Raw genomic sequence first — 12753 nt, 5'->3', positions numbered from 1 at the left:
CACTTGGAGGCCATTTTAAATAACGAAATCACCAACAAAAAGCACAAAAATGAGAAAAAACATGGCACTAAATAGACCAAGTAAAGGACACTTGGTTATATAGTATGAAAGCTGAAACAAGAAGGCACAGTGTTGCCTTATTTGACCTAGCTGGGAACATGTACCTCGAATGACTCAATTTTTTTGCCACTCTGTGGCATCAAAAGCATTGTACTGATTTGAGAGTCACAAATAAATTTTAGCGAGTAGGCAAACTGGCAAATACAAAATCTGTGAATAATGAGGACTGACTGTACATATGTTTCAATTCCTTCACTATGATTAGAAAGACAGTTCCATCAATAGGGCAGTCACAACCCAGGACTGGGAAGTCAAGAAAAGAAAACCAGATCCTAAATGCTACCTCTAAATTCTCAATTAGGCGGCAACCAAAATGGCTAAGACGTAATAGACATTATTTAAGAAAGAATTGATTTTGCTTTAGTTTTTACTTTATTGTAAAACATGAGCTGGGATGGCAGGGCATCTTGGATTGTATTCGCATTCCAACTTAATGAAAACTTACAATTTATCACCTTCTTAAGTAACTGTCAAATTATTCCACAATTAGTTTTATCATCTTTTCAAATCAAACAACTGGATCTACCATTTATATTACCTGTTAATTTCACCTATATGTCTACCATAATAAACCCATTAGAGTACTTAATCTTCCAAATAAAAAAGTTTATAAAATCACATCCACAATAGGTAACCACCATTCCAGTTTCCTTCCTTTGACTAAATAAACTTAATGCTTAAGACTTTCCACTCTGGGCTCTAGCAATACTTAGTGCTGTACTCTATTCCAGACGTCTTAAATTATAGAAAAAGGAATGTACCCGTTTCGTATTCTTTCAGAACAGGTCGTAAGGCAAGATCATCTACCATATTAGGTACTTTCTTGTATGGACTACTCTACTGCATGTATCTTAAGTCCATTTTTTAAAAGTCACACATTAACTCATCATTGTACGTTCCATGAGAATAAGAGTTCTCAACCAGGAAATCACCAGAGAGCTTTGGTGTAGGGCAGAGGGGTTGTCAATGAAGGCCCCCATATTGTGAGTTCCAGGATTTCTCTGAAAAGAAAACCATAGCTTTAGCAGATGTGCAAACGGGTCTATGATCCTCCACACCACCAAAATTTTAAGAATCACCGCACTGGATTCTCTTACTTTAAAAAACTTTAATGTATGAGATTGGTCAGTGTAATTTAACATCATTCAGTATCTAATCCTGTTTTCCAAAGTTTTGGCACCTCTAGCAAGTTGTAATTTTATAAGCAGAACCAGACACTTTGATTCTACTTTTGTATTATATCTTAACCCACAGTACTTCACGCAATTCCTGATTTTAAATAAAGACAAATTAAATCACATCTGAATTTCTAAACTTAAATGTAGTATGATAGTTATACTTCCAATTGTTTCAAAATTACAACATGGAAAGCCTATCATGTTCTTGAAATGAACTTGGCGTAAAAGGCAGCAAAGAGGTCCTTATAAGGAGTGTCTGAATCTGACTTGGTCAATGGTATTCGGCAAAGTCGGCGAAACCTAGGAGAACGCAGCAGCAAGTTCTGTGAAAGGCCCATGAAGCTGGAGCACAACCAGTAGAGGACAATGGACTGTAAAGAGAAGAAAGGACGTGAATGTTAGTGCTTCTCCATTCTCCAAGGACACTGACGTCCAGAGACAGACAGGCAATAAAAAAGGAAAATTACAATCTCTGTAAATAGCAGTGCACCAGACTGAGCAAGACCTGTAGCGGCTATTAGATACCTGTCATGAATCTAGTAAGTAAGAAAGGAGGCTGAAAGGACCAAAAAGTGAAAAGAAAGCAAAAGGAGAGGTATTCATGATAGAAAGTGGGTGGCAGAGAGCATCTCCCAGGCAGAGACTCAAGACAGATGTCACCTCCCTTCTTTGCCAATACAGCACACTTTTCCCCCAACAAGAGTCCTGACAAGCTGCTGTACTGGAGGTAGGGTACTGTGGGGCACAGCCTGCTCCCTGGATCCCATTTCCCTCCACACAGTGATCTATCGTCTATAATGTCCCCAGTAATCAGCTTCTTAGTCAGGAATATAGTATCTTAGCCTTTGTCAGAGACAGTCTCTCTTCCACTTTCTCTTGTACTTCCATCCAGGGTGACTTATTTAGGTCAAGGACTAAGTTCTGTAGCCTCTCAAAATATTCCCATATATACATCCCTGTTCCAAAATTTTCTTTGGCATCAGAATGTGATCAGGCTCCAGGGGCATGACCCCATGGTGGTTTAGTCCAGGTCCCAGAGTAGAACTGCCTGAATCTGAATTCCATTTATTTGACTTTGGGGAAGTTATTTTCCTTCTGTTTCAGTTTCCTCATCTGTAAAATGGGAACTGAACTATACCTACTTCAGAAGGTTGCTGGGGGGAAAAAATGTGGTAACTTACAGAGACTGCTAAGCACAGTAGGTGACCTACCTGCCTTTGTTCCAAAGTAAATTCTTAGGGGCAGAACGTAATACATCCTCAAAGGAGATTAGCATAGTAGTTATGAGCAGGAGCCAAACTGCCTGGATGTGCCTTAGATACTTAAGAGATGTTAAGTATCACTTAATAAATGAGTGACCTTGGGTGAGTTACTTACCCTCTGTGTGCCCATTTCCTCATCACTAAAGTGGAGACTATAATGGCACCTACTTCAGTGCACACTGGATGAATTATATGAGCTAAAATATGTAAGCCATTTAAAACAGTGCCTGGCACAAGGTCAATATCAAATAAATACTGGCCATCATCATCTGAACTTACCCAGGACACAAAAACTACCCTGAAATTGCCTACTAAGAGTAATTCTTCCTTAGTAATAAACTTCTCTTTTTTAGCTGGGTATACTGCTATCTTAAAAAAAAAAAAAGACTACTTGCCAGCCTCTTCTGCAATTAGGTTATGACCCGCGTAAGTCAGACGTAAGCACAAGTGTTTGGTGCGACTTCCGGCAAGGCTCCTTAAGGAGGATAACTGCACTTGAAGCACCCTTTTACCAATCCTGCAAGATAAGCTCTAGCAGCCATCATGACCATCCCGTGGCCTTACAGATAGAAATTACAGGCTGTGGATGATGGAACACAGGGAGAGAAGGCGGATGGGTTTCTCCTATCTTCACGCAGTTGCTATACCAGCTCTACCCCAAACTGCCTAACTCTGAATTTCCTATATTGGAGAGAATAAACTTTTGGGTACTTAAGACATTGCTTTGTAGATCTCTGTCACCCATTTCAAACCCAATCCCTCACGGAAAATTCACTGCTCCTATCTTATTTGACCAGGGAGTTTCCTTAGTTATAACTGGTATTATTTTCCCCCAGAAATGCGATGACTCTGTACTATTCTATTTTCACAGGGTATTTTACAACATTACTATTACATGAAAAGTACCATAATAAGCACTTGTTGCTATTTCATTACTTCTCACAGACATTACGATGTCTATTTTAGAAATGTGGAGACTTACTTATTTTACACAGGATTAGTGACAGTATTATGGCCAAGGGACAGCTTTAAAAATACATTTTTGATGCTAAAAACATACCGGTTCAGATTCTTAGGATAATGAAGTACTTTCATATATGCAGATATAACTTTACATACCACCAACAAATGACTTCTACTTCATGGTCCATGTGTTGGCCCTCAGCAAAGACAGAGATAATGCCAAATACAGCTTTTGCCCTCTTTGCACTATAGTTTCATTGGGAAATAAACAAAGGCTGAAAATAGGAAATAACTGCAAACGTTAACTATTTTTTTCCATTTCTATCAGAGTGTAATGACATGTAAATGGGGACAGATGTACCTATCCCACTGAATTTTTATGAGGTTAAGCGATATTATATATGAGCCATTATGGACTCAGCATGAAGTTTTGTTTCTTTTTTAAGAGCTAAATTCCTTGGCCCAGTCTATGTAGACAGAAGGAATTCAATATTTCAACTAATTAAACAGAGCAAATATTATGTTCACAGCACTATGTAAGACTGGAAAAAAATAAAAAAAGAAACAGAGTTGACAGCTAACTCACTTTCACACAGAGGAAGATTAACCAACCCAAGAAATATTCGAGTGTCACTTGGTGATAGATTAATTACTACAGAAACCTGGAAACCAGTAAGGGACTTAGTCAAATGAAGCTCAATAGAAGAGGCTGAATCCTGGGGCACCTGGATGGCTCAATCAGTTAAGTGTCAGACTTCGGCTCAGGTCATGATCTCATGGTTCATGAGTTCGAGCCCTATGTGGAGCTCTCTGCTGTTGGAGCAGAGCCCATTTCAGATCTCTCTTCCTCTCTCTCAAAAATAAGTAAACATTAAAAAAAAGAGGCAGAATCCTAGCCAGTGTAAGCTATGCACAGAGAGGATTTAGCACACTACACACAATGCCGGTGCTTACTCACTGAAGGTACTGTCGCAGCAACTGGAATCATCAACACTGATACTGCACGAACGAAGTACGTAATATACGTCTGAAAACGAGACATTCCAGTTTTTTGCAGAGCAAAAATCTGAGAGAGTAGAATATAAACACACACAATGAGTATTAAACATATTAAATTAGACAAGGTTTAAAATACAACCTGATTTTTGACTGACCTCCACCTACATATATTTTAATAGAAGCAGAAAAGTTAAAAATAAAACACTGATAACTGTATATGGTTGATCTGTGGTTTTTTTTTAAAGATTGTAAGACTGAAAGTCCTTTCAAGATAGGTACTATGTATGAATCACTACCCTTGTTTTGGTACCTACATACAGTGCCTGGCATAAAGAAAGAACTTAATAGGTACTTCAAAGGTTTGTGATCTGGCTCCATGGAATAAGGGGAGAACCAGGCTAGGAAAAGCAGTTATGATTATGAATTACTTAAGAGGCAGCATAGTGTAATAACTGCGAACACAGAATCTACATCCAAACTGTCTGGATTCATGTGAACAGCCCTGCATTTAGTGGTTATGTGACTTTGTACAAGTTACTTAACCTTTCTGTACCTCACTTTCTCTAACTTAAAACAGGGGTAATATTAGTAGGGTAATATTAGTAAAATTAGTAGGATTATTCTAAGAATTAAATAAGTTAATTCATGTAAATTGCTCACAACAGTGCCTGCCACATGGTGTATATTAAGTAAGAATAAATTTTCTTGGGGTGTCTGGGTGTCTCAGTTGGTTGAGCATCCGACTCATGACTTCAGCTCAGGTCATGGTCCCAGGGTCATGAGATCATTGCACTGGGCTCCGCATGGAGCGCTGACCTGCGTAAGACTCTCTTTTCTCCCTCTGTCCCTCTCCCCGGTTCGCATTCTCCCTCCCTCTCTCTAAAATTAAAAAAATAAAAAATAAGTTTTTTTAAACTTATATATACTGGGTCATTAGTCACTAAAAGGAAAGGCTAAGGATTGACATTAATTCACTGTGACCTTGTGTTTACCACTTCCTTCGTTCTAACAAATATTCACTAAGTACCAACCACATTCATAGGATTGTGCTAGGTGATCTTAGGAAAACACTTAGACTACACATGGAGTCTTTTCTCAAGAAACTTTAACCCAAGACATTAGAGTACCATCATTTTAGGAAGGTATTTTAGATTCCCCAAACAGAGACCAGTGACAGGTCTGTGAGATCTCAACTGAAGTTCTAAAGATCATTTCTAAGGTTTCTTCCAGTTCAAAGAGACTATGCTCTACTCAAAGTCTGAGAACAGCTCCTCATACAACTAACTAAAAGCTTGCTTTCCCTAAACTGCTGAGTAACACAGCATGGGATAAAGGTAAGACATAGTTGACAATACATATTTTGTATGTCTGTATTTTTCCACTCCATCATATAAAGTTAAGTTCTAACTTTTCTAGGGTCATACAGCTAAAAAATGACAATCAGATATGGTGTTTCCTGCTTACAAATTTACATTTTAAATATATACACAAATTGCCAACCTACTGGAAGAATAAAACCAGATTGATAACCATCTTAATTACTCTCTTTACCAAAAACAAATCACAAAATTGTATGCATTAGATTCATATCATTGTAAAGGTGAAAGAGACTTTGGAAGTGTTCTAATTCAGCTCCTCCATTTTAATTATAAGCATGTGGCCCCCAGAGAGATTAAGGAACTGGCTTAAAACAGACAGAGTTTGCCAATGTCTGATCTATGACCAGAAACCAAGGAATCTCAATTCTAGCTCAGAGCTATCACCACCTATTCAAACGTTGCAACAGCAACAAAAATCTCAATGATTCCAATGGCAAACAAATCTCATTTAAAACCACTGACCTCCACTATTAGTAAATTGATGACACCAACAGAGATAGGCAGAATCCAAGTGGAATCCAGTGCAGTGAGGTCACGAAACCACAGGATCCCATCATTAGCCAACTGTTCCTGAACAGAAAAACCTGCTAAAACAGTTTCATAAATAAAACATAGCAGGAAGAAAGACACAAGACATAAGTAGTCTAATTCAAATAAGGGGTCTTTCACACTGAAGACATGTATTGCTTTCATTCGTTTTCATTCCACAACATAAACTAGTCCTTCCTGTGCTGAGAAAGAGGCAAGAAGCTCTCTGTAGCAAACAGTTGTAGGAGCATAGAGTAGCAGCACTCTTTCAGACTTGTATTTGTATAATTATTTGTCCATAGGCTACTTTCTTTCTGTTCAGATTACTTTCTGGTTAGAAATGCCTTTAAATGAAAGTAAAAAATACATGCTTTAGTTTATACTGTTTCTTAATTAATGTTTACATTCATAACTGTGAAAACTTTTCTGATCTCTTAATTTTATAAACAGAAGAAATTCTTGGCCAGAAAACTTAATCATGGAATTATAACACTAAATTTATTATGACTTCCATGAAGAAGTACAGTTGACCCTTAAACAACTCAGGGCTTAGGGGTGCTGACCCTCCGAGCAGCTGAAAATCTGTGTATAACTTTTGGCTCTCCAAGAACTTAACTACTGAAAGCCTATTGTTGTCTGGAAGCCTTACCTATAACCCAAGTATCATATACTGAATTCTTACAATAAAGCTAGAGAAAAGAAAACGTTATTAAGAAAATCATAATGAAAAGAAAATACATCTATAGTGCCGTACTGTAAAAAACCCACCTATAAGTGGATCTGCCCAGTTCAAACCTGTGTTGTTCAAGGGTCAACTCTATTACTATTGTCCTTTCTATATTCATTTGTTTTCTCAACATGGCTAATTAGCTAATATGTGATATTTTAAAACCTATACCCTTGTAAGAAAGATGGTGACAATATACTAATTATAAAAAGTATAGGGATTTTTCACATTTTGTTTTTGTTTTTTGAGTACAAAAACATTGTTAGAGAACTTATTTGGGGGAAAGAGACTTCTATAATAACTACCTTCTGAATGTGTTGCTCCTGTGCTAAAATTCCGGAGGGCAATGGACATGAAGATCCACATTGGAAACTGAATCCAGACCAACACAGTGGCTTTGAAAGGGTGGCAGTTGTCCCGAACATACAGCTCTGAAACAAGCCTCCGCATATTCTTTAGATAAGTGAGTCTAGTTTGAAGGAAGAGGGAAAAAAAGGGAAAGGAGAAAATGTCATTTGACTAACAGTGCTTCATACCCATAGTACAAACACACCCATGTTGTGGTTATTAGCTAAAGTTTTGTGCAGGGTTTTTAGTTCTCATAGGCTATATTAAGGGGTTGCCTAACAAAAGGCAAATGAAACCTTTTACTGAAAATTCTCTAGCAATGTACACAAATTATATAACAATCCGATAAATCTGACATTGTCGGATTATAAGCTTTGTCTCTGATGGTCTTTGGCCAATTAGATTTTAACAAGTGAAATTTCACTACTGACATGGTCTGACCAGTCTTTACCAAAAATTCTAAAGGTGAAAACACATTTAACTAAAATCCCTCCATTCCAGGCAAGCTTAATTACTTGATCTCTGAATATACCTTTTATAGCAATGTGGTTCTGTAATATGTATGTTCTTGACCTGTTAAAATGGTCTCCATTCTTCAATCCTTTTTCTTTTTAATTTTTTATTAACGTTTATTTATTATTGAGAGACAGAGCATGAACATGGGAGGGGCAGAGAGAGGAGACACAGAATCCAAGGCAGGCTCCAGGTTCTGAGCTGTCAGCACACAGCCTGACGCAGGGCTCAAATTCACAAACTGAGATCATGACCCGAGCCAAAGTCGGACGCGTAACTGACTGAGCCGCCCAGGTGCCCCTCAATTCTTTCATGAAGATTTTCTTCATGTTTCTCTGTTAATCCTATTAGTTATTCCTGCTCTTGCCTTAAGTCCCACTTTCTAGATCAAAGTCTCCTTGAAGGTCAACTGTTGGGTCTTACTCATTTCTAATTCTCTTGTAGCAGGTTTTTGTACAAGGTAGACATTTAATACGCTTGAAGGTACCACAATTATAGTGTAGTATTACATTAAGACAGTACACAGATATCCCAAGCTTTGTAATTTAGACTCTGCCTACTGTTTGAACTTTATTTTTTGTTACTCTTTTACACACACCTATATATTCTGGTGCCTAAATGACATAGGCTATCCAATAAATCAGACTTCTACATCAGCATGCTTTTGGAAGTCATTAAATCATCTACGTGGACAGTCCACTTACCTGGCTATCCACCTGACAAACTCACTTTTACCCTTCAAGACTCAGTTCCATTGAAAATGCAGGAAACCCTCAGATGTGTCTTTCTAGAAAGTCATCTATCTGTGTGAGGATGTATCTGGAAAATCATTCTGCCAGTACTGCATAAGCAAGGTATCAGGCTTGTCTAGGCTGCATTTATAACTCAGATGAGCACCTATGAATCTGTTATTTTGGCCTAGATTTGTTGTCCTTAGATTTCTCTGATCAATAAAACTTAAACACTCTTAAGTTTATCAAGTAAAGATATTAAGCTACCACAATGATTTCTTTAAATGTCAGGTCTTTCTGTGGCACCTGGGTGGCTCAGTCGGTTGAACATCTGGCTCTTGATTTCAATTCAAGTCATGACCCCAGGGTTGCAGGATCCAGTCCCGAGTCAGACTCTGCACTGCGTGTGGAGCCTGCTTGAGACTTTCTCTCTCCCTCTGCCCCTCTCCCCTGCTTGCTCTCTCTCTCTCTCTGAAATAAAAATAAATGGCAGGTCTTTCCAAATTTTCAACACTAAGTGAAGAGGGAAGCAATTTCATGTTGAAAATAGTAGGCAAATGTCTACCCATATAGGTAAAAATATATGAACAACCATATATACATCATATACTCATAATAAAAACCCTTATTTTTCTCATTGCTGTGAACTGGTGAATACTTAGTCTAGTAAGGACCAGAATTTGACTAGTAACTTAGGCTGACTGAAGCAGGACTTAGAAGTTCCCAGTGGCTGAGTGCAGGCATAGAATTGCAGCCCATTCAAGCACTTTCTAAGGCTAAGAGCCCAGGCAGACAACTACACAGGGGAACCACAGTGGACAGACAGCACCTTGGCTAACTAATTTCTTCTACCCTGGCATTCACACATTCACATTTTCTACCTCCCCCTTCTTGTGGGTTATTGTCTGCTGTACCTTTCTTTCCAAAACAGTCAAGTGTATAAATATTCTGTATCATTTGCTGACTAAAATTCCAACAGACTGGCACGGTACCTTCATCCTGTGAAGCCTTCCGTGACTTTCCATGATGACCGAACTTGTACATAACCTTTTTTATAATTGTTATGTCATTATTTGATTATAGGTCTTTTTCAGGAGGTTGGAGTCCCTCAAGAAGGAACTTGGTCTTTGTTTCTCTACTTCTTGCTTTCAGTCCACTATATAAAACTGTCATACCACACAAACGCATTAAAATATTAAAGAGTGAAAGAACTACTTTGCTGCTACAGCTACAGAATACTCAAACCTCTAATTAACATAATCACAGACACAATTTGGGTATGTATGTAAGTGTATGTATATATATACATACATATGTAGGTCTATATGCACAGAATTAGCTCACCTTGCAGCTCTTTTGGACCATTTCAACTGATTTGCACGAATTGCAATTTCTTGGTTGAGATGCCTTGCAATGTTTTTTATTTCTGGCTGCAAATTTTCCACCTAGCTAAAGAAAACGTAGAATTTGTTATGAGCACATAAAGGATCTTATCCATAACCACTCATAATATGCCTCTAACTCAGAAATGTGGTTTACTGATCATCTCAAGAAAATTTAAGTCTAAGCAGAAGATGTTAATTTGCTTCAGAAATCTTCAGTTACAACCAAATTTCAAATTCCAGCTCATACTCTTAGCCATGTGATTTCAGGCAAGTTACTTAAGCTGTAAAACCCTGTTTCCTCATAATATAAAATGTTTAACAACACCTACCTCACAGAATTATTATAAGGATTAAATAAGAACTGAATCCTAGAATATTTCACCCCTGGATTTTCCAATAATGTAAACTGAGAAAACAGAAGTCTATTAATTAAGAGTCTTTAATACGCTCTGTGACAGCAACAGAGCCACAAAAAGTTTGTATTTATTTTTGTTCTGTGTTAATTCTGTACAGCACGTCACTGTCTTAATGGTGATAATTTCCTTTGTTTCCGGGTCTCCGCATCCTCAATAATTATTTGAAAACACCTTAAGACATTATTTTTGAAGTTTCCCATTTGAATAATATTTTGCTTTCAAAGCACTTTAACCTACAGTATTTGATTTGATATCATAACACTGTGAAGTAGGCCAGGAAGGCATTACTACCTGATTCCACAGAAAAAATAACGAAACACTGAAGGTCAAGTGGCTGCGACTAACCCGAGTTGTAGGCAGCACGGCCTGAATAAGGAACCAAGTTTGCAAATCGCTAGTTTAGTAGTTGTTTTCAATAAGGTGAACTGGAATACTCGGGGACAAAAGACGCTGCAGGCATACAGGCTACTACAACCTTTAAGACGGAAATTTTACAGGTTTCTCCACACAACTTCTTCTGCTAATTCTTTTACTTCTCTCATTCTCTAGCAGCAAGCAGCAGCAACCACTTGGGCTTGGAGCACAAACCCAGCAGGGTAAACGACATGACAAGTACACATATCACCAGACATCTCTCAATTCCATATCCAGTGCTAGTTAAATTTCTTAGCAAAGAAGGCGGTCACGATGATTTACATTAAGCACTCCGGCGGCAGCCAGGGATTTTAAGCCCCCGGTAGACGTCTACCACCCTTCACCGCCGAAGCTGATGCGCAGGGTGCAGGTGGCCCTCACCTTGGCCAGGATGTAGTGCTGGTAGGCGGCCAGGGGTAGAGTGACGGCGCCGCGCAAAGCCACGGTGGTGAGGCCGATGCAGGCCCACCAGGGCAGACCCGTGGCGGTGTGCACGCCGAGTAGCACCTCCTCCGCGCCCTGCACCGGCGCCGACGTGGCCAGGGCCTCGTACCAGCTGCCAGGGCCGCCGGAGCCCACTGCAGACACTGACGCCACCGCCCAAGCGGGCAGAGCAGAGTGCTTAATGCCGCCCGTCGAGGTTGGCGCAAGAGGCGGGACCCGGACTCCTAACTGCAGTGCAGGCAGCGGCCGCAGCCACCTACCGCCAAGCCGGCACAGCATGTGGGCGCTGGGGCCGAGCTAAAACACGGGCATCAGAGGTTAGAATCGGGCTACGATCCGCGGCGCCTAGACCGCCAAGCGCACGCGCCGGAAACCCAAAGCGAAAAACGGGTGCTCGCTCCACTACTATTGACCTTCCCGTTCAAGCCAGTGACGTCTTGCGTCGCACTGGCGATGACGCAGGAGGTAGGAAAGTCCCGCCTTTCCCACGCGGCACCGGGCAGGCCTACTGCGCAGACACAAAACTTTCCCGCTGCTGGCTTGGAGCTCCTCGGACGCTGGACCGGAATTGTAGAGCCGGGGGCGGGGCCTGCTGCCCTGGGCGGGACCGGGCTGTCCCTAGGAGCCCTCGCCTTTTAAGTCGGTGTGAGGCGTGAGCCTTTCCATTCCTTTACACTTTAGTAGGTTTTTTTGTTTGTTTGTTTTTTTAATGTTTATTCACTTTTTTGAGAGACAGAGTGCGAGCAGGGCAGGGGCAGAGAGAGAGGGGTACACAGAATCCGAAGCAGGCTCCAGGCTCTGAGCTGTCAGCACAGAGCCCGATGGGAGGCTTGAACTCACAAACCGGGAGATCACGACCTGAGCCCAGTTGGACGCTTAACGGACTGAGCCACCCAGGCGCCCCTATTCTTTTTCACTTTCAAACTGATTGTGTGATTTTAGTGGAAAGACTGGGTGGGTGGTTTTTGTGACCAGAGAGGGTAGTCCCCCACCTCTTTACGTGCAACCTGATTGCTTCTGCTACTTACTGAGATAGGTTATACTGCCGAAATGCCTGCTTGGAGAAAGGCATGTGTTTCTGGCTGACCCTGAGTTTTAATGAGCATCCATTACGTACTAGGCATAGTTCTATCTACAGTATAAAGATTTAATTGGTTTACCTGTTCCAATTAACATTTTCAAGCCCAACTGCAAACTGAGTGTCATTTTATCTTCCATTATAAAGAGCAAAACTTTATTACGATAGTCTCATTACTTAAGAGGGGTTATCACTGGCAGCACGGTGTATTCTTTACTAGTTTACATGTATCCTATAGAAACGTTCAAGAGCCTCAACAGTAACATTT

The 12753-nt window shown here is 40.1% G+C and overlaps 1 protein-coding gene across 2 annotated transcripts; it reads right to left on the bottom strand.

Moving 5' to 3' along the window:
- Positions 1-473: 473 nt before the first annotated feature.
- On the bottom strand, positions 474-11857 carry LOC122478812 (cytochrome c oxidase assembly protein COX18, mitochondrial). Of its 2 annotated transcripts, none has more exons than XM_043572502.1 (6): positions 11345-11857; positions 10093-10193; positions 7462-7625; positions 6364-6488; positions 4482-4589; positions 474-1669 (listed from the first exon to the last, which is right to left on the bottom strand). In XM_043572502.1, the coding sequence occupies exons 1-6, from the start codon at positions 11684-11686 to the stop codon at positions 1496-1498; spliced, it is 1014 nt and encodes a 337-aa protein (XP_043428437.1). In that variant the 5' UTR covers positions 11687-11857; the 3' UTR covers positions 474-1495. The 2 variants fall into 2 exon arrangements, with proteins under 2 accessions (XP_043428437.1, XP_043428438.1); XM_043572503.1 differs by having other exon boundaries at positions 6364-6485.
- Between the last annotated feature and the right edge of the window lie 896 nt (positions 11858-12753).

The sequence above is a fragment of the Prionailurus bengalensis genome, chromosome B1 (genome assembly GCF_016509475.1).
Source record: "Prionailurus bengalensis isolate Pbe53 chromosome B1, Fcat_Pben_1.1_paternal_pri, whole genome shotgun sequence".
Lineage (NCBI taxonomy): Eukaryota > Metazoa > Chordata > Mammalia > Carnivora > Felidae > Prionailurus > Prionailurus bengalensis.
This window is presented reverse-complemented; position numbering and strand designations above follow the sequence as displayed.